This window comes from Podarcis raffonei, chromosome 13 (genome assembly GCF_027172205.1).
Source record: "Podarcis raffonei isolate rPodRaf1 chromosome 13, rPodRaf1.pri, whole genome shotgun sequence".
NCBI lineage: Eukaryota > Metazoa > Chordata > Lepidosauria > Squamata > Lacertidae > Podarcis > Podarcis raffonei.
In genome coordinates this window covers 38,906,767-38,932,727 of record NC_070614.1, presented here as the reverse complement: position 1 = coordinate 38,932,727, position 25,961 = coordinate 38,906,767, and the positions used below count along the sequence as shown (strand labels likewise).

The 25,961-nt window shown below is 51.4% G+C and overlaps 1 protein-coding gene across 12 annotated transcripts in view; it reads left to right on the top strand.

Moving 5' to 3' along the window:
* LOC128401025 (myosin-10-like) overlaps nt 1-25,961 on the top strand; it is a 60,344-nt gene that overhangs the window by 15,708 nt on the left and 18,675 nt on the right. For 5 of the 12 annotated variants that reach the window (XM_053363854.1, XM_053363855.1, XM_053363856.1 and 2 more), the window contains 25 exons: nt 511-667; nt 1,163-1,190; nt 2,067-2,169; nt 5,451-5,471; nt 5,814-5,906; nt 8,133-8,196; nt 8,610-8,708; nt 9,043-9,186; nt 10,002-10,097; nt 11,274-11,392; nt 11,540-11,692; nt 12,715-12,888; nt 14,562-14,735; nt 15,877-15,991; nt 16,702-16,770; nt 18,271-18,464; nt 19,448-19,569; nt 19,783-19,852; nt 19,991-20,151; nt 21,279-21,387; nt 21,606-21,737; nt 22,334-22,540; nt 23,483-23,620; nt 24,665-24,788; nt 25,760-25,931. In XM_053363854.1, coding sequence (XP_053219829.1) covers nt 511-667; nt 1,163-1,190; nt 2,067-2,169; nt 5,451-5,471; nt 5,814-5,906; nt 8,133-8,196; nt 8,610-8,708; nt 9,043-9,186; nt 10,002-10,097; nt 11,274-11,392; nt 11,540-11,692; nt 12,715-12,888; nt 14,562-14,735; nt 15,877-15,991; nt 16,702-16,770; nt 18,271-18,464; nt 19,448-19,569; nt 19,783-19,852; nt 19,991-20,151; nt 21,279-21,387; nt 21,606-21,737; nt 22,334-22,540; nt 23,483-23,620; nt 24,665-24,788; nt 25,760-25,931 — 3,038 coding nt within the window. Of the gene's footprint in view, nt 1-510; nt 668-1,162; nt 1,243-2,066; nt 2,170-5,450; nt 5,472-5,813; nt 5,907-8,132; nt 8,197-8,609; nt 8,709-9,042; nt 9,187-10,001; nt 10,098-11,273; nt 11,393-11,539; nt 11,693-12,714; nt 12,889-14,561; nt 14,736-15,876; nt 15,992-16,701; nt 16,771-18,270; nt 18,465-19,447; nt 19,570-19,782; nt 19,853-19,990; nt 20,152-21,278; nt 21,388-21,605; nt 21,738-22,333; nt 22,541-23,482; nt 23,621-24,664; nt 24,789-25,759; nt 25,932-25,961 lie in introns of those variants that run through there. The other 7 variants (XM_053363852.1, XM_053363863.1, XM_053363860.1 and 4 more) reach the window with 4 other exon arrangements.

Below are 25,961 nucleotides of genomic sequence, written 5' to 3'. Positions count from 1 at the left end.
AAAAAAACCCTGGCAGTATGTACCCAGGAATGCCCTTGCAATGAAGCCGCACGAGGCAATTGTTTTGGGGCAGGGGATTTTCTTGTGTCCATCATTCCACATCATTTTTTAAAAAAGAGAGTTCCAGTCCAGAACCCAGAAACTTTTCAGAGTTGAAAAAGCTGGAATCGCCTCTTTCTGCCGCATGTATATTCTTGCCCCAATTGCTGCTCATGTAAACCAGGTGCCTGGTCCCTGCTCAGCCTTAAGATACGCTTGATTGATAAATTGGAAGTGGATTAAGTTAGCCTGCATCTCTTTTTCTTCCTTTTTGCTTCCGCCCGAAGCAGAAGCAATTTTCGAATTTTCAGATGTTGGTTTTGGAAGGAAGCACGGCAACTTGAGAGCGCTTGTGCGCAGGCATATTTTACCTTGCGGTTATGTGTGTGTTTTGGGAATGGGACTTGCGGAGAACTGTTCTGACGTGTTGCTCCCCCTCCCCTCCCCCCCTTCCTTCTCCTGCAACAACAGACCTATTCGGGGCTTTTCTGCGTGGTCATCAACCCTTACAAGAACTTGCCCATCTACACGGAACAGATCGTGGAAATGTACCGGGGCAAGAAGCGCCACGAGATGCCACCCCACATCTATGCCATCTCTGAGGCTGCCTATCGGAGCATGCTGCAGGGTACGATTTGGAAAGCGAAGGGGCACACAGAGGTGCCATACATTTTAGGCACTGTGATGCCTCTTTAAATAGTCATGGCTGCCTCCCCAAAGAATTCTGGGAGCTGTAGTTTGTTAAGGGTGCTGAGAGTTGTTAGGAGACCCTTCTTCTCCTCATTCTTTGGGGGAAGGCATGAGTGTTTAAAGAGGCATCTCATGGCGCCATAGGAGTTCAGTGTGACTGTGGCCCGAGACCAGGGCTTGCTGTGGGAGGTGGGGAGGGGTGGAGAAGTTCCAGCCATTCCCCGTCCCAAGCTGAATTGGAGGAGGGAAGAAGTGTGTGGCTTTGGGGTGAGTGTGCAGTGTGGTATGTGTCGGAGAGGTCCTAAGAATCCTGTGGTCGGTGAGCTTTGGGTGGGTGGGTGATTGCAAGTCTGCCTCTGGTGCCCTCTGGCGGAGGAGACGACTCCTGCCTCTTGTCTCTGAACGGTCTCTCTTCTTCCTTTCCCCCCTCCAGACCGAGAGGATCAGTCGATCTTGTGCACGTGAGTGTCAGCAGGAACGGTTTACCTGCTGGGGAGGGGCTTTCAGCAGCAGGTATGTGGGTGAGCCAAAGGTCATTACACACCCATTGCTTCACGTGCCTCTTTGCCTGCGGCTGTGGAAATCTCTGCGGGCCAAAAGGGCACCGAGCACCAAAACACACCAGTATCTGACACAAGGCATGCTAGTTTAAGCAAGAGGATCTCTGCAGGCCTGTCAGCTGTCCACAATGTGGGCTGTTGTGCTCACACAACCTTACAAACACCCATCTCCAACCCCCGGCTTCGTTTGCCCAGCTTCCTCCTGTCCTGTACAAATGCCAGACAAAAATGACTGATCTGGGGCCTAAACCACGAGGCTTGCCTCCCTATTAAGAGTGAAGTGAATAGTGACACTTTACCATTTAGATATTGCTTTAGAGAAGCCTTGGCACTGGGGACTACAACTCCCACCAGCCCCAAGCCAGCACAACCCCCTATTCCCCTCTCTGAGCTACAGTTCCCAGAATTCCCTGGGAGGAGGGATTGCTTGCCAACACCGCTTTTAGAATCGTGTCTCTCTGCGGGGAACAGGGGGCCTCCAAACAACTCTCAGGACTTTAAGGAAAATTCCCAGGATTCTTCGGGAGAAGCCATGACCATTTGAAGTGGTCCCATGCCACTTTAAATGTTCAGTGCGGATGGAACCTCTCTGTCAATATGCTGCGTCAGCTGAACTGATGTGCAATGCAGACCCAGGAAGCGGGAAGAGAGGATGCTGCGTTTATTTACCTCTTTAGGAGACCACTTAGATGAAGCTGGGGAGGGAGAGGGGGGTGAGCGCCACCCAGGATCGAGCGCCCTCTTTTTCTCACCCCCGGTGTCTGGTCTCCTTGGCAGGGGCGAGTCAGGTGCTGGGAAGACGGAGAACACGAAGAAAGTGATCCAGTATTTGGCCCACGTGGCTTCATCGCACAAAGCCCGGAAGGACCACAATGTGCCGGTGAGTGACCTCTGGCCGATGCGTGGTGTTTTAGCTTTTGCTCCGCTCTGCCCCCCCCCTGTTTGAAAATGCCCCCTCCCCGGTAAGTGGACTGGCCTGATCTCTCCGCCAACCCTCGAGTGGAGTTGACCGGCTCTTCCTCTCCCCGCCCCCTGGGCAGCCAAGTAAAAGATGTCTGTGTGTGGCCCGACAGCCTCCCAGCATCCGGGGCTCAGCTTTGAGCCAAGGCCAGCCCGGAAGCTTTCCCCAACTGCTGGTGCTCAGACTCCGGAATGTGTGAAGTAGCGGGAAAGTGGAAGCACCCTTCCCCTGAGTGCCTTCCCCTGCCACACCCAGTCTGTGCCCGCTTGGAATGTCTGTGGCATCTGGGCAGAGGCGTCCGGGCAGAAGGCAGCACCAAAATGGCCTGCCCGTCCCTCTTGTGTTGTTGTCAAAGGAAACGAGTCGCTGCCTGTACCTGTCGTAGTCATTTCTTTCAACCTGCGTTGCCACGACTGCTCACTCTGTCCTTCCCACCTGCCCTGTGTGCCTCTCGCTCACCATGTCCTCCCCCCCCCCGTCTGCCTCCCTCCATCCCTCCCAGTCACTGCCGTTCTGTCTCAACGCCCTCGCAAATCTGCAGGTGCAGGGATTCTCCTCCCAAGCGCTCCTGCGTCTTGGCGGAAGTAACACAAGACGAGGCAGTTGGTGCCCGCCCTGTTCTATAAGTGGCTGAATGCGGGCCTACTGGAGTCAGGATCCCTTCCCTTTCTCTCTCTTGTCCGCAAATATGATAGAGATTTCACCTCCTCCTCCCGCTTTGGAAGTCCTGTGCACTTGACAAACTGGAGAACGAAACCAGGCCCGTAGCCAAACATTTTGCGGTCAGGAGGTCTATGTGGGGGCAAGGAGCCACTGCAGAACTGCCAGAACATAAGTACAGGCCACCTGATATGTCAGAGTCAATTGTTCCCTGTGGTAATAAAATAAAAATGAATTAACATTTTAGGAATAAGGGTTTGGTGCTCATGCGTTTGTTATCCCAACACTCACTGGCCAGAATGTTGGAAGTGGGGAGGAAGTTTACTCCTAAGTTAAGCAGTTGGGCAGAATAGAACTTGCAGGCCTCCCCCCTATACAGCCACAAATAAAAGCGTGAAGAAAGTTGACAAAAGAGAAGCTTTCCCCTGCTCTCATAATATTACGGCTCAGGGGTCATCCAGTGCATTGAAGTTGACAGGAGAGCAGATTCAGGACAGGCAAAAGGGAATCACTTCTTCACATAGTAAAATATTGGTGCCTGGTAAAAACATTCTTGCTTAGACAAGCCTATCCAGGTGCTTAGAAAGTTGCAGGTAATTTCAATCTCTTTTGGTATTTCAACTTTTGTATGTTTTAAAGTATGGTTGTGAATTGTTCTTGGGTTTTCTAGTTTTATCTTTTTGCAAACCGCTTTGAGGCTTTTTTTTTTTAAACATTCAAGCAGTGTGTACATTTTATGAAATAAATAAAATATATAATGAGTGTTTCAATGTGGAGGGTTCCCTGCCATAGGGACCTGGTGACTAGGCCAGTTTACGTGGAGGGAGATATGCCCTAACCCAGGCATGTCCAAAGTCCGTTTTGGGGGCCTAATTCGGCCCCTCGGCCAGTTTTTATGCCAAATAAACTGTGGCAGTTTATTTATTGGGGTCAAATCCTTTAAAAAGCTCAACTACTTTGGTCGGCCCTCACGCATGTTCACTTCATCAAAGTGGCCCTCTTTGAAAACAGTTTGGGCACCCCTGCCCAAACTGCCCTAACCGATGTCTGCTGGCCATGACAGCTAAACAGAGCTTTCCACATTGAGAGGCTGCCGTCCTCTGTGGGGGCAGCAGCAGCAGCAGAGGCCCCTTCTTGGTTTTTGTTTTTGTTTGTTTTTAATTCTTCACAGTTAAATGATTTTTACCTAGAAGCGTCTGAATGGCCAGTGAAAGGAAGCAGGAAGTTTGGCTAGATGGACCTTTGGTCTGATCTACCAGGGCTTGCCCTTCACTCCAAGATCCTTTTAAGGAGGAAATGGCAACGAGTGAATCTGGACTGGTTGCAGGACTTGGGGGCAGGAGGGGGAAGCTTAGAGGGCTCCCATTTCTGTCGCTGCTAAATGATATTTAATAGCAGTGGTGGTGATTAATATTATCGCAGAATTGCAGAACTTTTCAGTATTTGCAGAAGCCATTCTATTATCTGCAATGCCATCAGCGTACACGGCATCCTACGGAGTCACAGTAACCAGAACATACGCTCCCTGCCCTCTATCTCGACACGGGGGCATTTTCTCAGGCGTCTTCTTACCTTTCTTGGGAGCTTACTGAAAAAACGAGAGAAAAGTGGCACCGTCTGTGCAGAGGGGCACTGGCAAGCCTGGCTTCCTTGGCCCCAGCACCCAACTGGATCTGGCCCTGGAGCCCAGTGCCTGCAAAAGTGTGTGTTCAGCTCTGGGCCTTCCCTGTTGAACTGCCTTCCTCTTGTGCTTCTGTTCACTTCTTGCAGTCTGGATCACATGGGGAGGCAGCGCTGGGCAGGGGGGAGGGAGCTGGTCTTACCTTACTAGATGGGCATTTGGGCCCTCTCGGACCCTGGTTTTGTAATGGGGGCAGCGTGTGTGCGTGTTTGGGTGGAGGGGTGTTCTTGTGGGCTGTTGAGGGGAGCCTGCATTAACCTCCCCTCTATTGTCTTGCTGCCCCAGCCGGAGTACCCGAACGAAGCCAAACAACAGGCAAGAGAGCGCAATGCATGCCGCTGAAATGCCAACTCCCTGCCCCCCCTGCCAACCCCCACCACTGCTCCCTCCCCACTTGCCTGCCCTCCAACGCTGATCTCTGGTCACTTACTGGCTGCCGCTCCTGACAATGCCGACTCCTTGGGCTGCGATTCTGGCTTCGAACGCTTTTCTCGTTGGTTTTTTAAACTTTTGTGTTCTGTGTTGAAAGCGGTTCACTGGACTCTCTTCCCTCATCAGAGCCAGGGCGCTGGGCTCTCTTGAGAAAGGAACAGGATTCAAGGGGTGCTGGGAAAGGGAAGAGGGGCGCCTGGGTGCCCTCCCTGCCCCCCACCGACCCTTGCATTGGTTCCCGGCTCATGTTACTGCATCGTCACTGTTGGGTCTTTACTTTTTTTTTCGTTGTCTGACTTAATCCTTTGGTTGTTGTTCATTTTTGTTTTGTCTTTTGTTTTGTTTTCCCCACCCCACCTCGTCTTGCTCCCTGCTCTCTCCCTCCCCGTCCCCATTTCATGTTTCGTGACGTCATCCCCACCCATAGACCTCCAACCCTGCTTCCTACGTGAGTAGTTTTCCTGTTGTGCTTTTGGGGGGGTTCGGGTGGGTATTGTACCCTGGTGCACATACTTATAGGGTTCACACACCCCACACCCTGTGGTCAGAAAAATGGAAGATGGAAGTCGCTTGGGAGTGATTCCCTTCCAAGAGGGCAGCCAGCTTTCCTCCTGCCAGGATCCAAATTTCTCAGAGCACTGCATTTGCCCACCCCCCGAAAAAAACACATTTCTAGGGCTAGAGCCTTGAGAGCTCTTTCTACACGGCTTCATCTTTTGCTGCTTCTGGGTCTGGGCAAACCCCCCACCCCAGCCCACCCCCCACCTGACCTCTTTCTTTTTCTTTCCAGGGTGAACTGGAACGTCAGCTGCTACAAGCCAACCCTATCCTGGAGGCCTTCGGCAACGCAAAAACAGTCAAAAACGACAACTCCTCACGATTCGTAAGTCGGTCTTTCACCCTAGTTGGTGCTTGCATGTAGAAGGTCCAATGTTCAATCCTCAGAGTCTCCAGGCAGAGGGGTACGTAGGGGCTGGTGAAACCGGCCCCCGCTGGGGAGCAAAAATTGGACTATGGAGTGTATGATGTGTGTGGCGACATGCTGCCTCTGTCGTGGAGAACTCAGACATGGGAGAAGTTCCCCTTCCTTCTTGCAGCGTGGCACAGAGGTGTGAGGATTTTTCCGTCCTTCCGCCTTGCCTCAACCTCACTACGGATGCTTCCAAGCACTAGAGTTGCGTAAAATGTGGTAATGTCTAATGTGGCTGCTGTGGCAAAGTGATTTATTTCAGGGTGGGGTTGCCTATACAGGTCCCTGCCAAAGGACCGTCCATGTGCCTCTCTCTCCAGGCAGGGCTGGGAGAGACCCTTGCCAGGCGAGCTGCTGCCAGTCAGTGCTGAGCTAGGTTGACCAAGGCAGCTTCTTGCATTCCTATTGTCATGGCATGACACCATGGGGTCTACCGATCTGCCTTGCCTCTACCCGGCAGCTGGTGCGGGGATTCCCTTCCCTGCAAATCCCCAAGTGTGTGGTTTGCAGGAGATTGGCACTGTGATTTCAGAGCTCCAGTCAATGTGTTGAAGTCAAATCAAAAGAACTGGCCACAGAAAATCCTGGAGTGCTGGCTGAGTAGAGTCTGAAGGTGGGAACATTTGACCTCTTTAGAACATCTTGCCTGTGTTTTAGCTCCTTCCCTGAAAGGAGTAAGTTGCCCTTTTGTCTGCTTGAATGGTGGCAATGTTAAGGCCCAGCCACCTTCTGGGGGAGAACTGAAGGGCAAGAAGCAGCACAAGGTAGCATTCATTATGTGGCCTGTTGGAAAAGTAAAAAGGAACCAAAAGCCAGCTCAGCATCCTGATCTTGAAAGAGCTGCTCTCCCTCCCAGCAACGGATATTCAGAGGCTCCACCACTGCTGCCATCCAGCAACCTCCTGTTTACCTTTCCTGTACTGGTGTTCCCTGCGGACCCATCTACCCATCGTGCAGGATGCAAACCCTTTCAAGAACAGAGTTGTAGAGTTGGAAGGGTCATCCGTGTCCAACATGGGGCTCAAGGCCATGACCCTGAGATTCAGAGCCTCCTGCTCTGCCGACTGAGCCATCGTCCATCTTCCCTGAGCCATTTTAAAATGCACCTTAACCCACTCTCCAGAAAGGGCAGGTTGTGTACACAACTGTGTTTTTCACACTCCCACCTGCTTTGTTGAACTATGCCAACAAAGCCTCTCCTCCTCAGGAAGAAAAACCAGTTTCTTCCCGTCCTTGCCGAAGATCTGCTTTCAAATCCCCTTTGTTGTTGTTGGGAAATGTCACTTTTCGGTCCCTCCTTAAGAAGCTGAAATAAAGTGTTTTATCTTCCTCCTTGTTGAAAGGAGAGGAGTCGGCTTCGCATCACCCAGTAATGCTAAGTTTCTTCCAGTTGGTGCAGAGACGAGTTTCTACTCCTTCCTGCTGAAGAACGATTGATTAGCTCTGACCTCATCTGCAGTTGACTGGGAGAGGGAAGTCTGCTCTTAGCCTCTTTTAACAGCCTTCACAAACCTCGTGCCCTCCAGAGGTTTTGGGCTAGAACTCCCATCAGCCCCAGCCAGCAAGGGAATTCTAGTCCAATAGCACCAAGTGGCCCAAGGCTACTCTGTAGTTTGTCAGAATGTTTAAAAGGGCAGGGGGAGGAGGAAGAATCTAATAATTTTAGAGCGTTCTTATTTTAAAACCATGGTGCATTGAGTGATGTCCAATATTAGTCATACTTAAACTGATTGAAGTCAATGGACTTACATTGACTTACTTCCATACATTTCAGTGGGTCTGCTTTGAGCATCACTTAGCTGGATATCACCCTTCTATCACTATTATGTTTAAGGCTAGAGAAAGCATTCTACTCTGGGTGTGATGTGCACACATCCCCTGATTTGCATGGGGGTTGCATTCCTGGCCCCTGCGCATGTTGGCAAACACATGTAAACCCACCCCTTTTCTGGGTTGTGGCGGTGATGTGGGCATGCACACAATTGCACGTGCATTGAACAAGCATAAAATGGTTGTTGCCTATATATTGTGTTTTCCAGGGATCTGGGTATGTAAATGAAGCAATTGTCCTTTACAAAGCCGCTGAGCCCTTCTGAACTCTGTCTCATTTCTCTTTCCCCTCCCGCTGTGTTCCTCCAGGGTAAATTTATACGGATTAATTTCGATGTAGCTGGCTACATTGTCGGAGCAAACATAGAAACATGTATCCTTGCTTGTGGAGTTCCATGGATTTAGTTCAAAAACTAGGACTCCCCTGATTTCTGTAGGCGAGAGAGCAAAGCCTGAATTAGAATAAATATGGGATCCTGGATCCGGGGATCCCTGACAGGTTAGAGGCACCTGTGGATCCTAGACCCAGGGATTCCTGATGGTGTTCTTCAGCTTTGGGTCCCCAAATGTCATCGGACTACAACTCCCATCTGACTAATCTGGCTGGGGATGATGGGTTTTGTAGTCAAACGACATATGGGGGAGCCAAGGTTGAAGTGGTAAGCTAGGGAGTCTCATAGCTGGGACTTCTGCTTCTTGGGGGAGTGAGGCAAGCTGGCTTTGTGGAGGGGGGGATATGTGTTTCCAGATGCAATTGTCCTTCCTCCTTAACCCTGAGCCGCCCAGACCTGCTGGAGAAATCGCGAGCCATTCGCCAAGCCAAGGACGAGCGGACTTTCCACATCTTCTACCAGCTCCTGGTGGGCGCCGGGGAGCACGTGAAAGGTAAACGGATGCTGTGCCCTCCCAGAGCAACATGAAAAAGGGGGTCCAGTCCTCCTCCTCCCACGCTTTTGGACCTCGGCTTCCTAAAGCAGCAAGCAACAAACTCGAGGGAGAAAGAGAAGGGCAACGCTTTAGCCTTCTTGCCTCTCTGCATAAATCTGGAAGTGGAACTGGCGAGGAAGGCAAGGATGACAGCAGTAGAAAAGCAAAGGTGGTCATTGATGACAGAGCAATGCGTCTTACAGCACAGGGAGCTCCTGGGTGTGGGGATTGGCTGGCGCAAGTGTGGCACCCTTGCCTCAGAGATGCTTCTTTTTCTTCAATGGTGCTACAGGGGAGCTGCTGTTGGAGCCCTTCAATCAGTATCGCTTTGTCTCCAACGGATACCTGCCCATCCCAGGACAGCAAGACAAGGAGATCTTCCACGAGACCATGGAGTCAATGCGAATCATGGGCTTCTCGCACGAGGAGATACATTGTGAGTCGTGTGTGTGTGTGTGTGTGTGTGTAGGGGGTCAAGAGAACAGCTGTGATCTGTCTAGCTCAGCCTTGGCCACCTTGGTTGCCCTCCAGAGATTCTGGACTCCAACTCCCATCAGTCCCCAGCCAGCACATCCAGTGGCTGATGGGAATTGTAGTCCAGAACTTGTGGAGGGCCCCAGGCTGGCCGAGGCTGAGATAGCTGATCACTATTTGCTGACTGCGTCACACCACATTCCTCTGGGGATGTTCCCAGGCAGGGCGTGATGGCGACACCCGTGACCTCCTTAAGTCACCTTCAGCATCCGGTGGGCAGAAACTTGCTGCTTTTGAACATGAAACCTGTCATTCTGGCCCATGTGGCTGGTAGTCTCCCCAGTCGCTCTCTCCTCCCATGTATGTCACCTAATCAGAAATTAGTTTAGGTGCTTAAAAAAAAAAAAGATGACAAAGTGACTTAAGAACCTGGACTAGGAATCAGGAAGTCTTTGCTTCAGACTGAGACTCTGCTGTGAACTTGCAATTCTAAACTCAGCCCTCCCATGCAGTGCAGAGATATAGAAAACAAACAGTGCAGGGTTGTCGTGTTATCTTGTTGCATTTGGAGGACTTCGGATGCTCTCAAGGTCTTGCATGTGCTTCTCTAGCGGCTGCTGCCACATCCCATTGGCAGTGAGCTTCACAGGTCCTTGCATTTTCCTTCAACCTGCTCCCTTAGCCTCTTTTGGTGGATGACCTTGGGTGTTGGCATCTGCGCAGAGGGGTGGAGGCGGAAGCGTGCTCACACTAAAGGCCTTTTTTGCCCCCCCCCAGGTATGCTGCGGATGGTCTCAGCCGTGCTGCAATTTGGGAACATTGTCTTCCGTAAGGAGAGGAACACAGACCAGGCCTCCATGCCCGACAACACAGGTAGTAGCGGAGGCTCACCAGCTCTGATAGGCAGCCAGCTGCATTTGTGGGGATGGGCTCCAGTGGGAGAATGCCTGTTTTGCAGTCAGAGCTCAGCCTGCCTTCCGGAATATATAAAGCAGTGATGGCTAACCCATGGCCTTTCGGGCAGCTGAGACCCCCAAGCAAATTTTTCTGCCCCACACAAGACCCCACTCATTTTGATGGCAGCAGAAAAGGGGGGGGGAATTAAGGTAGACACAGCACTAGGGTGGGTAGAGAGGGTTAACCCTTTCTGCCCTGGCCTACGTCCTGATGGAGATGGAGTTGCCTCCTGCACAGTCATTGGATTGAGCATGGGCGTGAGGAGGGGGCAGTAGCAGATCTGCGTGGATCAGCTGAAGAGTATGTGTGCGCACACCCGTTTTAATGCAACTTCATGGGTATGTTTCACCTTCTTAAAGTAGCTTTCCATTGTATTTTAGTGATTGATCGTCTGTTTGCCTGAATTTTTCACCCTGAGATTGCAGGGGCAATTTACCCAAAAACCCCAAGCACAGGGCTGGGGAACCTGGTGCCCTCCTGATGCTGTTGGACATTTGCCGTCTGCCCCAGAGAGTAGGGCCTCGCGGTGAAGGGTGTTAGGAGCCCATCAACACCCGGAAGGGCCACACGTTTCCCCACCCATGATCTAAGTTAAAGGAAACATACACAAGCAACCATGAGTAAATGGGGTGGGTGGGGATACCCATAAAACACTCTTAACAAAGTAAAATGCATGTGGACTAGAAACTTCTTGAAAATAAGGGTTGTGCAGAGAGAAGCTAAGATTATTCAGAATTGAAATTCTGTGCAATAGATCCTAACTCCGGGAGCGCATTTAACTATCAGCTCAAGAGGTTAGGACGAATGAGTCTCGGGTGCTCTCAGGTCTTCTGTGGCTGATATGGTGCTGTGGCAGGGAGGAGGAAGGAGGAGGTAGTTGCTGCAGGACTCATCCTGTTATTTCCCAGCCTGCCACTCAGTTCCACTTCTGCCATTTAGCTGGGCTAGCAGCAACCAGGTCGTTGGGTCCGTAGGCAGAGGAGTTGGGCCAGCAAAGCCTTGGGCTGACCAGGTTGAGGGTGGCCAGTGGGAGCCAGCGGGGGACTGAACTAACAATGGGGTTGTTGCTGGCCTGTTCTGTGCCCTCTGCAGCTGCCCAGAAGCTTTGCCACCTCTTGGGCATGAACGTCACCGAGTTCACCCGCGCCATCCTTACCCCGCGGATCAAAGTCGGACGGGACTATGTGCAGAAGGCGCAGACGAAAGAGCAGGTTGGTGGCAACGGCTGGGGTTCTGGGGACACCAGGGGGCGGGATGGGTTTGCCTGAAGCATCATTGTGGAGGCGGGCGGGCAGAGGTTTGAAGTGGTGAAACGAGCCAAGCTTGGAGCCATGCCTCCCTCTGCCCCCCTTTTCCAGGCTGACTTTGCGGTGGAAGCCTTGGCAAAAGCAACCTACGAACGCCTCTTCCGTTGGCTGGTGCATCGGATCAACCGGGCCCTGGACCGCACCAAGCGCCAGGGCGCCTCCTTCATCGGTATTCTGGACATCGCAGGCTTTGAAATATTCCAGGTGAGGACCTGCAGCTGCTGAGCAGCCACCTTTGTTTTGGTCTGCATGTAAATCCATCCTTCTTATCCATTCCATTATCCTTTCCCCAAGCCCTTCCTGCTCTCACTGTCCTTTGTGTTTGCCTTTGAGCTTCGTCCCCGGAAGAAAAAGGGAGGATGCTCCTCCTTGCTTCTCTTCTTTCTGACACGGGCTCTGTGCTGCTGGGGGGGGGGAGAGAAAGGAAGGGTTAAAGTTCAACAGATGTACCTGTACCGACGCCACCGGATGCCCATGTGGCACTAGCTAGATTGCTGCCTCTTGCAGCAATCCGAAGGCACAGCGTTTATGCCAGGAATGAAGCCTTTTGATGGTAGTTTCATAACTTGGGTGTGTGGGGAGGAGCACATCCGGTTTGTGCGTAGGACAGGTATAGACATGCTTGGGCCAAAAGCACCTCTAATGGTTTGGTTCCCAGCTGATTGTCTGGGCTTGCATAGCTCGCACATGTGGTATTTGATTCCCTGCGTGAGCGAAAAGTCACCTGACAGTGAGGTTAGGTGATCTACAGGTGAGTGTTTGGTGATATACAGGAGACCATTTGTAGTCTCATGTAGTAGCAGAATTCACACATATATATACACACACATAGATAAACATCTATATCTACACACACACACACACACACACACACACACACACAATCAAGCAAGTGTACTCACATAAAACCAGCACAAGAATATTGAATCAGCAACAATAAGTCAAAATCCAAAGTTTTTATTGCATTCCAGAGGGAGAGGGAGCTTGGAGGGCCCCTGCAGGAGAGGGCTTCCTCAGTTGTGATGCACCTACCAGTTTTAATGTCCTTGAGCAGAAAAGGCACAAGGAGCAGGGCCCTGTGCCACATGGGGAATTTCATGGGGGAGAAGATATTGTGGGGCACCTGAAGTCAGAGGTGTTCGCTCTTCTTGCCAGGAGCTGATCTCCACCTGAATGCTTTTCTTTCTCTCTCTCTTTCCTTCCCTCTCACTACCCCCGCCCTGCAGCTGAATTCCTTTGAACAGCTCTGCATCAACTACACCAATGAGAAGCTCCAGCAGCTCTTCAACCACACCATGTTTGTGCTGGAGCAGGAAGAGTATCAGCGAGAGGGTATTGAATGGAACTTCATTGACTTTGGCCTGGACCTCCAGCCCTGCATAGACCTCATTGAGAGGCCGGTGAGCAGCCTGGGGATGGGAGAAAGGAGATAAGAGACACACCCTGCTTATTTGGGGAAAGTCTATTCCATTTATAGGGAAGAGGCTTTCTTCTACAAGGTATTGGCCGGGGTGGGAGATTTTGATTGGCACCTCAACAATCTGACGTTTTTGCCCCAGTCTGTGAGGAGGTGCAGTGGAATCTGTGCAAAGGAGCATCACACATGCTTCCTTTTTGCTGTTTGTTTGTTTTGGCACACACAAAAAGAAAGAAATGCAATAGCTGCAAGCTTCTCCCAGCAGGCAGATGCAACGATGGAGAAGGTTGCATTCTGCAAAAAACAAAACAAAAGAGAAAAACAACTCCATGCCTGCAGAAAACTAGCACAACAGAGAGCAGTCTGGGCTAGAACATCTTCTCCCTATGATTGGCTAGTTGTTGTGTTTTACTTGCAGGGAGGTTTTTGTCCTTTAAAAAAAGCAAGCATGCAGGAACATCCACAAACACTTTTCCCCCCCTCCTCCCTGACCCAATGTGTGTTTGGCTGAGTCACCTGGGACTGTTGGCACCCCTTGGCAGTGTACTTGCACCCCGCTAATGACACGGTGTGACCTGGAGTATGTGGATTGATTTTCCTGTGAAAGCTGGTAGGCGGTTAGGAATCTCAGCTCCAGACCTTTTTATCTAGGCTGATCCTAGAACTAGTCATTTAGGGTGTAATCACCGCACCTCTTTCACTCGCATTTTGTATTCCTCCCATGTTTTCCTACGGAGTCTTCCTGGAGCTAGTGGGGTTCCCTTACCTTGGGAAAGCTAGCTTAAGGAGGGGGGAACCCGCAGCAGTAGCCCTGTGGGTGATCCTTAGTGTTTTCCTGTCCTCTGGGAGGTGCATGACTTTGACATGTTCATTGACATTCTTGGGGAGGAGGCATGTTGTTCTAACACCTCCTCCCTTCAGGCAGAGCTGTGTCTTGAGCACACCTTTCTGGTCAACACCATTGCCGGGTGGGTTCTCTCACTCCCTGCAAATACAGCATTTCGACAATTGTTTTGCTTTAATAAATGGCTCAAAATCATGGCGCAGGGAATGGCAGTGGAAGTGTAGATGATCCTGATTTTGTTTAAAGGGGTCCAGTATATCTGAAGGAGCGTCTCCACCCCATCGTTCTACCTGGACACTGAGGTCCAGCGCCGAGGGCCTTTTGGCGGTTCCCTCACTGCGAGAAGCCAAGTTACAGGGAACCAGGCAGAAGGCCTTCTCGGTAGTGACACCCGCCCTGTGGAACGCCCTCCCATCAGATGTCAAAGAGAACAACAACTACCAAACTTTTAGAAGACATCTGAAGGCAGCCCTGTTTTGGAAAGCTTTTAATGTTTGATTTATTACTGTATTTTAATATTTGGTTGGAAGCCGCCCAGAGTGGATAGGGAAGCCCAGCCAGATGGACGGGGTATAAATAATAAATTATTATTATATTATATTATATTATAATATAGCATTCCAGTTCCCAGCGCCTTGTCACTTGCCTAGAACCTTATACACTTTTCCAGGCACTCAGTACAATTGACTCTTTTCTGGTCTGTTTATCCACACCCACAAACACAACTCTTCCCAGCGAGGCAACTTTAGCTTCTGCCTCGATTTCCTCCTTGGGTTCCCTTGCTTAATGGTTTTGGTTTTCCTCTGTCCCAGGCAAACCCCCCAGGGGTGCTGGCTCTGCTAGACGAAGAGTGCTGGTTCCCCAAAGCCACTGACAAGAGCTTCGTGGAAAAAGTTACCCAGGAGCAGGGAACCCACCCCAAGTTCCAGAAGCCCCGGCAGCTGCGGGACAAAGCTGACTTCTGCATTATCCATTACGCTGGCAAGGCAAGTTACCTCCACCCCACCCCTGTGCTGGGTTTCCCCCTATTTACTGGCACTCCTGGGCTCACTTGCATCTTGTGGTTCTTACTGCTAGGAGGCGAAAGCCCAGCTGCTACGTTCTAGGTCTGCAGGTATTGCTGGACTACAACTCCCATCATCCCTGACCATTGGCTGGAGCTGATGGGAGTTGTAGTCAGGCATCACCTGTAGGGTACCAGATTGAGAAAGGCCAGTCTCATGAGCTAACTGCAGTGTCTAAAGGAGGGGGCTCAGGGCTCTGTAGTGGAGCTGAGGTCCCAGGTTGCATCCCAGTTAACAGGGCTGGGACAGGCCAATTGCCTGAGGGCCTGGATAGCTGCTGGCAGTCAGACTTTGGCCCCACCTGTTTGTTTCCGTTTCATTTCACAAAATTTATATACTGCTTGATTCTAAGAAAACTTCTAAGTGGTTTACAGTGATATAATATTAAAAGTATCAATAAAAAACATGCATTTAAAAGATTGGTAAAATCAGTGCTTTTTTCGGGGGGGTACAGGGGTATGCACACCCCTAAACATTTTGTGAATCTTCATGCTTTTGTCCATTTACTGCATTTATTTTTCCCGATTTGAACTATAAAATGGTGATTTTCTTGAGTCAAAATGAGAGTACCCCTAAACATATATTTTTTTTAGAAAAAGAAGCACTGGCAAAACCATGAGTAGCTAAAATAAAAATAGAACACGTGTAACTTCTTCATGGCTGGATAGGCTTGCCTAAGCAAAAATGCCTTAAACAGCTGCTGAAAAGAGCACAGCGAAGGCTCCTGTCTGATGTCAACAGGCAAGGAGTAGGTGCTGCCACACCAAAAGATTGATTTCTTACAAGCGCCAAATGAGTATTATATGGCACTTATGATCAGTATGAGGCCCCTGACCACTTGCATCCAAATGAATGTGGCCTTTGACCCCCCTCCCCCTAAAAAATGTTGTCCACTTCTGGAGTAGACACTATTGGGCTTAGAAATGGACTGAATGGTCCAACTTTGGGATAAGGCCTTTTATCCCTGCACATGGCTGGGTTGTGGCGCACCCATAGGTCTGATATTTCTGCTTTTTCTCGTCTTCTCTTTTCTCCTTCGCTCTCCCCCCTTTTCCTTTGAAAGGTTGACTACAAAGCAGATGAGTGGCTCATGAAGAACATGGACCCCTTGAACGACAACGTGGCTACGCTTCTCCACCAGAGCGCAGACAAGTTCACGGCAGAGCTGTGGAAAGATGGTAGGGGGCCTGGGAAGATCTAAGTTGATCCGTTCATAGGCCATCTTCTGTCACCAGTGTCCTCTGGGCAGCTTGCAGGGATTAAAACAAAAAAAGCAATACAGTTGTACCTTTGATCCTGAATGCCTTGGTACTCAGACGTTTTGGTTCCTGAATGCCGCAAACCCAGAAGTGAGTGTTCCGGTTTGCGAATATTATTTGGAACCCAAACGTCTGACGGGGCTTCCGCAGCATCCGATTGGCTGCAGGAGCTTCCTGCAGCCAATCAGAAGCCGCGCTTTGGTTTCCGAACATTTTCAACGTCGAACGGACTTCCAGAACAGATTCTGTTTGACTTCCAAGGTATGACTGTATTGCAATAGAACAATGAAGATAATGGGTAGCTTTAAAACAGAGAGTTAATTCAATGATTAATGAGTCACGGGGGGGAGCAGTTGCCTGCGTTGAATCTGAGTCTCCATACTTACACATATTCTTAACCTGTTTACATATTTAATTAACCTAGTGGCCTGTAGATCTTAGTAACTGTCAATATAACTTCTCAAAGCTGCTTGAAACTCTCTCTTGTTGCTGCTGGTACTAACCACTTTGCTCTTTGCTCTTTCTGTTTCCTTCTATCCTTAACCCACCTCTCTCTTTCCCCCCTGTAATGGATTGCTTTGCGAAACCTCACCTTCCCCTTTCCCTGCCTGGCCCTGTCCTTTCTCCAGAGATCCAGAACATACAGAAGGTCTATTTCTTTGACAGCTATGCCGTGGCATCTCAGGGTCCAGCAGAAAGTATGTCCCTCCTTCCCACACATGAGCCACCAGCATGTAGGAAGGGAGGGCTATAGGCAGGTTTATGAGGGGGGAAGACATGCACCTTCTTCCTCTTAATATCTGGGGTGGGGAACCAGGGGGCCCTCTAGCTGTCGCCCAACTCCCATCAGCCTCAAACCAGTATAGCCCATGGTCAGGGATGATGGGAGTTGTAGTTCAGGAATGTTTGGAGGGCCACAGGTTCCCCACCCCTGTTTAATATTTTCTAGATGAGCCTTTTCCCCAAACTTGGGGAACTACAAACAGATGGGACTACATTTCCCATCATCCCCGACCACAGAAGCTGCTAGATAGGAGTGATGGGAGTTGTAGTACAACAGCATCTGGGGACCCAAGGTTGAGAAAGGCTGGTTTAGACCATGGGCGGGGAACCTCCGTTGTCAGTGTGCGACACCCACCATCCCTGACCATTGGCTAAGAGAGCTGAGGGTGCTGGGAGTTATAGTACAACAACATCTGGGGACCCAAGGTTGTAGAACATTGGTCTAGACCAGCCTTTCTCAACCTTACGTCCCCAAATGGGACTACAGTTCCCATCACCCCTGACCACTGGTCCTGCTAGCTGGGGGTGATGGGAGTTGTAGACCCAAAACAGCTGGAGAACCACGTTTAGGAAACCCTGGTCTAGACCATGGATGAGGAACCTTTGGCCCTCCCAGTATTTTCGGTGTCACAACTCCCATCATCCCTGGCCATTGGCCATGCTGGCGGAAGCTGGAGTCCATGAATCTGGAGGGCCAGAGGCTTCCTATCTGGGGTCTGGATAATTCAGATGTGATTTCCTTTACTAACAGTGCACTCCTGCGAATTGGTTTAATAAGTCCCATTCTTTTAAATAGGGCTTAGTCCCTGGCAAGTGTGCTGTGTTTTCAGGAGCGCAGCCTCAAAGCCGCTCGTGGGCTTCAGAATTAAATTGCTGTGGTTTCTTTTCACTCTCTCCGCTCTGCCCCACGAGTCCTCTGGGTGCTACCTGGGCATGACGCTCCCTTTCCTCTCTGCAGTATCTAAACCAACACCTGAGCACCTGAGGCTTCTCCCTTCAAAGGCCCACTGAGGCAGATGGGAGCAAACAGGCCCTCAGGACTGCTGGGTAACACTCGCCTTGTTTTCTTCTGCTCTCCAACGGCAGTCTAAATTGTGTGGATTAAGAAAGCGGAGGTGTGAGAAGGGGCTCATTGAAACTCGTTTCAATGTCCCTTGAGGGCTGGGCTTCCACTGTCTTTCGTCACATCCGCTCTGAAGGTTTTATGTATAACTTAAGTGGGTTGGGAAAGGCCATTGGCTCCAGGTGGCTTCCGTTCCCTCAGGGAGGGCTCAGAGGGGTTTGGGGCAGTTGCAATGGATGTTATGTGGGGTTGGGAGGGAGGGAGGAAACCCACAGATTCCTGCATTTCCCCCTGGGGAGTGGGCTGGAAGTGCTGGACGTGAGCTGAGAAGCCCCTTCCCCCTGTTCCACAGTGGACCGAATTGTGGGCCTGGACCAAGTGAGCGGGATGGGAGACCTTGCCTTCGGCTCCTCATACAAGACGAAGAAGGGGATGTTCCGGACGGTGGGGCAGCTGTATAAGGAATCTCTCTCCAAGCTCATGTCAACCCTGCGCAACACCAACCCCAACTTTGTGCGCTGCATCATCCCCAACCATGAGAAAAGAGTGAGTTCCTCACACGACGGAGGCCTATAGTGCATATGGGGAGCAGGATGAGTGTCCTGGCATTGAAAGGAGCCTACAGGAAGGCCTCCTTCTGTGTCAAAAGCAGGCCCAAGCCTTCCTCTGGGTGAAAGGGGGGACTGGTTCTCGAAGCGAGTTTCTTGGCCAAAGGGCTGTGTGGAGACCTCTTAGTTTGAGTATCTGGAGGCAGTTGGAGGATGCCTGGCGGTCAGTGGATTGAGGCTGAATCCCGACAAGACAGATGCACTGTTTCTGGGGGAGTCAAGGGTGGGCGGGTGTGGGGGACTCCCTGGTCCTGAATGGGGTAACTGTGCCCCTAAAGAACCACGTGCACAGCCTGGGGGTCATTTTGGACTCACAGTTGTCCATGGAGGCGCAGGTCAATTCTGCGTCCAGGGCAGCTGTCTGCCAGCTTCATCTGGTATGCCAGCCAAGGCCCTACCTGCCTGCACACATTCTCGCCAGAGTGGTACATGCCCTTGTTCTGTCTGACTTTAGAAGACAACTAAAATGGGGAAGTTTTTAATATTTGATGTTTTACTGTGGTTTTATAATTTGTCGGAAGCCGCCCAGCAGTGGCTGGGGCAACCCAGTCCAATGGGCGGCATATAAATAAATAATAATAATAATTAGTAGTAGTAGTAGTAGTAGTACACGTCTCCCATGAGGGATGATGGGGATTACACTTTCGGTAACTTTAGTCGCACCACAGGTCCTCCATCCTTGGCTTGCAGTGGCTAGAATGTTAGACAGGCCAGGGAGACCTGATTCGAATCCTTCTCTGCCATGGTAGCCTTGGAAAACTGGTCCAGTCCCACCTCGCAGGGTTGTTGGGAAGATAAATGAGGGATAGCTCCCCCACATACCACCCTGGGCTTCTTGGAGGGTGGGCAGGACAAGCAGTATTACTCTGCTTCCTGAAGTGCCCTCTGACAGGTCCTGCTTCTTCCCGGCTCCTATTACAGGCTGGAAAACTGGAGCCACACCTCGTGTTGGACCAGCTACGCTGCAACGGAGTCCTGGAGGGAATTCGCATTTGCCGCCAGGGCTTTCCCAACCGCATCATCTTCCAGGAATTCCGGCAGAGGTACCCTGAGGACTTGAGGGAGGCCTGGCCTTAGTTAGGAGGGCAACGGAGGAGGGTGCCCAGAGGGGTCTGCCCCTGTTCTCAGCCCCTGAGGATCAGATCCACCATGGGCCTAACTCATCCCTGGTATCTGGAGGTGTTAACGTCAAGCTCAAGCGTGCGTGGTGTCCGTGTGATTTCTAACCTCCCTGCTTTCTCCTTATCTCCCGGCAGGTATGAGATCCTGACTCCAAACGCCATTCCTAAAGGCTTCATGGATGGGAAACAGGCCTGCGAACGCATGGTACGTGGGGCTCTCCGGCCAGGGTGATGGGGCAACGTGGGCTAGAACGGGCCCAGATGCAGAAAACCAGAAAGTCCTACTGACTAATCCCTCCCACCCCCCATAAAACCCACCTTCTGTTTCTTTTCATCCTTACAGATCAAGGCCTTGGAGCTGGACCCCAACCTCTTCCGCATCGGCCAGAGTAAGATCTTTTTCCGCGCTGGCGTCCTTGCTCACCTGGAGGAGGAGCGGGACCTGAAGATCACAGATATCATAGTCTCCTTCCAGGCAGCTGCCCGTGGATACTTGGCCCGCAAGTGAGCACTGAGCCGCTATACTGGGGCGAATTGCCAGTGGGCCACTTTAAAGCAGGATGTCGTCAGATTCTGGGGCAGGGAACCCAGAGCTGTGCAGGAGGTGGTGATGGACTCCCAGCTCCCATCAGCCCCAGCCAGCATGGCCCATTGGTCAAGGATGATGGGAGTTGTAGTCCAAAAACACCTGGGGGGGTCACAGATTTTTCCCTATCCCTGACAACAGATGAGTAGAGAGTCATAGAATTGTAGTGTTGGAAGGGACCCCAAGGGACATCTAGCTCAACCCCCTAGAGAGATCTGCCAGCGAGTGTTTGGCCTCTGTGCGCCTCTGGTGAAGCTGTCATGGCTGCCACTACACACACTCACCGCAAGCAAGCAGAGGCCATAACCTGTTCTGTCAGCTGCAGTACAGCCAGTTAGGCTTCTTTCAAGCCTGATTGTACCAGTGGGGAGAAGTGGGGGAAAGGGAAGGGAATGTGTGGGCACCAGGGAAGCAGATGTGCATGTCATCCCAGGGTCGTGGGTTCAAGCCCCGCGTTGGATGAATGATTCCTGCATTGCAGGGGGGGGGGTGGACAAGATGACCCTCGTGGCCCCTTCCAGCTCTACAAGTCTATGATTCTGTGATTCTGCCCATGGGGTCCATGTTGGCAACCTCTGGCTTAGTACACTTGGGAAGCCAGAACTTCTGGTATTCTCTGGAGAGGGGGTTTCAGCTTCATCCGTTGCCAGTGATTGGGTGGGAGCTCTGTGACTGGCCATGCCCCATTCTTGGGAATCTTTTGTGACGGGACCCATGAGGCTTCCTCAGAACTCCCCATTGGGCACACAGAGCCCCTGGGCTAGGAGATTGCTCTCCACCTGGCTCCCTGACCGCCCTCGGTAGGCCTTCCTCCTTTTGTCTCCTCTGGAGTAAGAAACCTGTACGAACCAAGCCAGTTGCAAACACAGCTTCGCTGGTGGGCTTTGCATGGAGGGTGGAGGGGAGGGTAAGGAATTATAGAGCCACAGAAGGCTCCAGCATTGCAGGGGGTTGGACTGGATGGGGGTCCCAGCTCTACGTTACTATGATACTACAGGTACCTAACCGTGCTTTTCTGACTGTGTACGCTTCCCTCTCCTCCCAGAGCCTTCATGAAAAAGCAGCAGCAGATGAGCGCTCTCAAGGTCATGCAGCGTAACTGCGCCGCCTACCTCAAGTTGCGCCACTGGCAGTGGTGGCGCCTTTTCACCAAGGTGGGTCAGGCGGCGATGCTCAGGAGGGGGGTGTCTCATAGGACATCAGGCATGGTTTGGGGAAGAGCAGCCTCACGGGCCAACTTGAGACCTGTCCCAAGTCTCATTAGCCCATGGAGGGCGGAGGTTCTTCCTTCTCACCCCCCTCCATCCCAACCTCCCACTTTGGCTCTCTCAACATCTTCCCCTCCTTTTCTTCCTCCTCCCCTTTTCCCCAGGTGAAGCCCCTGTTACAGGTGACCCGTCAGGACGAGGTGATGCAGGCAAAGGCAGTGGAGCTGCAAAAGGTGCAGGAGAAACACGTGAAAACCCAAATGGACCTGAAGGAACTGGAGAACAAATACCAGCAGGTGAGCAGGGAGAGTGGGAGGAGCCAGGAGTCCCCAGCCGTTAAGCCCCACCTCCTCTCCTGACATCTGCAGTGGAAGCCCCGCCCCCTTCTCTTTCAACCATTCACTTGGACTCTCCCTGCATTGCCCTCCATATTGGCCTTCCTGCCTGCTTCTCCATGTCCTGAAACAGATTTTATAATAGGTCCACCTGAACTCCCTTTTCTCTTGGGTCACATCCACACCGTAAGCACTCTTATAACACATTAACAGTCATGGCTCCCCACCCCCCCAAAAAGAATCATGGGAACTGTAGTTTAGCCCTCCCAGCAACCTTAGCAAACTACAGTTCCTGGGATTCCACACCTGTGGTGTAAGAGTGCGTTAGTTGTATGCCGCAGGTGTGACCTTTCGTTTGCGAGGACTGTGTTGTCGTCCTCTAAAATTCACACTGGTTGTACGTTCCACGTCAAACTTCTAGTCCCCACTGCTTAAATGCCGGGATTGGGATGAAAACCTTCCTTAACTAAGGGTTTGCCGTACCCTAACATCCTGAGCTAGGCTCCAGGGAGATCTGATGCCTGTCCCTCCCTCCTTGATCCCGTTTCCGTGGCTAGCTCTCGGAGGAGAAGGCCATCCTGGCCGAACAGCTGCAGGCAGAGACAGAGCTGTTTGCCGAAGCCGAGGAGATGCGGGCGCGGCTTGCGGCCCGGAAGCAGGAGCTGGAGGACATCCTGCACGAGCTGGAGTCGCGGGTGGAAGAGGAGGAGGAGCGTTGCCAGCAGCTGCAGGGGGACAAGAAGAAGATGCAGCAGCACATCCAGGTGAGTCGGGAAGAGAGGACCGTCCTCCACCAGCAGGAGGAGCAAAGGAGGAGGGCAGCTGCCGCCCACTCCCTTGCGGGAAGACGACTAAATTGATCCATGCACACATTAGGTGTGGTGGGTGGAACGAAGGAAGAGTTTTGCTTCATCTGCTAACATTTGTGCAGAAATTGGCTTTTCTCGGGCCAAATTTCTAAGGGCATGCACAGAGAGAGAAGGTTGGTTGTCACCAGGTTAGTTGTGATGCTGAACGGGGCCTTCTCAGTGGTGGTGCCTCAGTTGTGGAATTCCACTCCTATAACTGCCCACCCCCCAAATCCCTTTAAAAATATAAATTTCTTCAGCTCAGCTTTAAAAATAGGTCCTGGTTTTGTTGTGAAATACAGTCAAACCTTGGTTGTCAAACGTAATCTGTTCCGGGAGACTGTTCAACTTCCTAAAACGTTCGACAACCGAGGCACGGCTTCTGATTGGTTGCAAGAGCTTCTTGCACTCAAGCGGAAGCCATGTCAGACATTCCAAAAAATGTTCAAAAACCAGAGCATTTACTTCCGGGTTTTCAGCGTTCAGGAGCCGAAACATATGATAACGGAAGTGTTCGAGAACTGAGGTTTGACTGTAAATGCTTTTGTTTATGGCATCTGCAGAGCCCTTAGGGTGACTTGCACAGTCATCCTTGCATCAGTCCTGTGCTGCAGGGTAGACTTGGGGGTGAGCAACTGCCCTGAGGTCGCCCAGTGAACTTTGTAGGTGAGCAGGGATTTGAACCTGGGTCTCCCTGGTCCCAGTTCAGCCACTACACTGGGCTTGAATATTCTGCTAACCCTGCTGCTTTGTTGAGGCAGTTCCAGGGCTTGAAATAACCGCTCCGCTTCATTTATATGGCCTGGCACATTTCTTTACGTATGCTCATTGTCCCCTGCTCTCCCTCCTCCCTCGTAGGACATCGAAGAGCAGCTGGAGGAGGAGGAGGCCGCCCGGCAGAAGCTGCAGCTGGAGAAAGTGAGCACGGAAGCCAAGATGAAGAAGATGGAGGAAGACCTGCTGGTGCTCGAAGACCAAAACTCAAAACTGCACAAAGTGAGTTGGGGGCCCTTTCTGCTGCAGCCTCCCCACCTCTGGCACAAAGCAGAAAAGAGGGGGGGCGTTATTTGTGGTGGGGTTTTGCCTGCCTGCCTGCCTGCCTTGTGTTTTGTGGCCCATCCTTGCTCCGGTGGAAAACCCTTTGGTTGCTTCTCTTCTCTTTATATATATTAAATTTTATTAGTTTTTTAACCTATCATTTTCAACAGTAATTAAACATACTTTTACATCTTATTCAGTTTTTTTGACTTCCACCAGTCCTGTCTGAAAATTTTCCAGTCTAATCTTTTAGTATGCATTTCTTATTTTCCCTATTGCATTGCAATCTCATAATCAGTATCTCTATCTTTTTCTACTTTGTAACACTTCGTATATTTCTCCTTACAAAACTTCTGGTAGTCCTACTAGCGTGGTTGCTTCTCTTCTCAAGCGCTTCAGCAAGTTACGTTTTATTGTGTTTGTTTAGAGTTGAAAACCGATAATATATATATATATATTAAAAAGCAGAGGAGGAACCTCAGCCTGCTGGTGCTTTGTGAGGCACAGACTGGCCTTGGTGCGGGGCGGATTTAAACTATTAAACTCCACAGTTGCAGAGATGGAGAGATAGAGGTGAAGAGGGGGCTATTTGGGGGCCCTAGAGACACTTCCAAGCTGCTGCTCGTTTGGGGGGTGTTTCACTCATATACCAGCTAGTTCAGGCAGTGCAACTACTAGCTGGATTGGAGCTCTTGCTCTTGTCCCCCCCCCCCTAAAAAAAAGATCAGATGTTTTGCAGTAAGGAAAGTTAACAGGGAAATGCTGGATCACCTCTGCTTTGGCATCATGTTGTCTGACCTTTCTGCAAATGAACTGGGGTGGGTGCTTAATAAAGCAGCTTGTCTGGAAGGAGATCTAGGAGGAGGCAGATGGGTAATAGAAACGTTGGCTAGGTCAGGACTCTCGGAGCCTGGACTCCTGGGTTTCCTGGAAGTGTTAGGCATATTTGGGTCCTATCCCCCCCCCCACCCTGTGTCTTCTTACACCCACTGCCTTCACCAGGAGAGGAAGCTGATGGAGGAGCGGCTCTCCGAGTTCACCTCCCATATGGCAGAGGAGGAGGAGAAGGTGAAGAGCCTTTCCAAACTGCGCAACAAATACGAAGCCGTCATCGCCGACATGGAAGGTGCGTCTGGGAACAGGGGAGTACACAGAGGTGGGGGACGGCCTAGATTTCTTCCCTGGGCACTTCAAACCCCAGGAATCGCATTCCTTTGGTGTGGCAATTGAAAACTGGCATAAAACTGGCCTCTTTGGGGATGTGCTTCTTTGGGGAGGTGTCTCCCCCCCCCCCGCCCCTGACTGGCAGCCTATTGGCTAAAGTCCGTGCACAGAGAATGAGCTGCGCAGGGTGTTGGTGGGGCCACAGCTTGGTAGGAGAGCACATGCTTCTCCTGCAGAGAGTTCCAAGTTCGCTCCTTGGCATCTCAAAAGGAAGAGGACTGGGGAAAGGGATTCCTGCCTGAGGCCCTGGAGATCCTGTTGGTGCAGGCCAGGGTTTCCCCAAACTTGGGTCTCCAGCTGTTTTTGGACTACAACTCCCATCATCCTTAGGTCAGGGATGATGGGAATTGTAGTCCAAAAAATAGCTGGAGACCCAAATTTGGGAAACCCTGGTGTAGACCAAGACCGGGCTTAGCCGATAACATAACAAGAGCCCTCCTGGATCAGGCCAGTGGCCTATCTAGTCCAGCATCCTATTCCCACAGTGGCCAGGCAGGTATCCCTACTGGAAGCTCCAAAGCAGTTCCTGAACGCAGCTCCCACACTCTCCACTTGCGATTCCCAGTAACTGGCATCCAGAGGCTATATTACACTGCCTCTTACAGCGGAGGTGGAACATTAGGGACCAATTTTGGGCTCTGGTTAGGGATGGGGAACATGTGGCCTTCCCAGGCAATGCTGGACTACAACTCCCAACATCCCTGGCCATTGGCCACACAGGCTGTGGCTGATGGGAGCTGGGGTCCAGCTGCATTTGGAGAGCCGCACATTCCCCACCAGCGATGAGCAGCCTGCTTCGTGTGCTTCTGCGATGGGGGCGTCCTGTTTCCTTTCTTGACCTTTCCCCATTCTCCCCTCCCTTCGCCCTTCTAGATCGGCTAAAGAAGGAGGAAAAGGGGCGCCAGGAGCTGGAGAAGCTGAAGCGCAAGCTGGACGGGGAGGCAGGGGACCTGCAGGAGCAGGTGGTGGAGCTGCAGCAGCAGCTGGAGGAGCTCCGGCAAGCGCTGGCAAGGAAGGAAGCCGAGCTACAGGCAGCGCTGGCCAGGTAAGTGTGCCGGGCTGGAGGCTCCTGCCT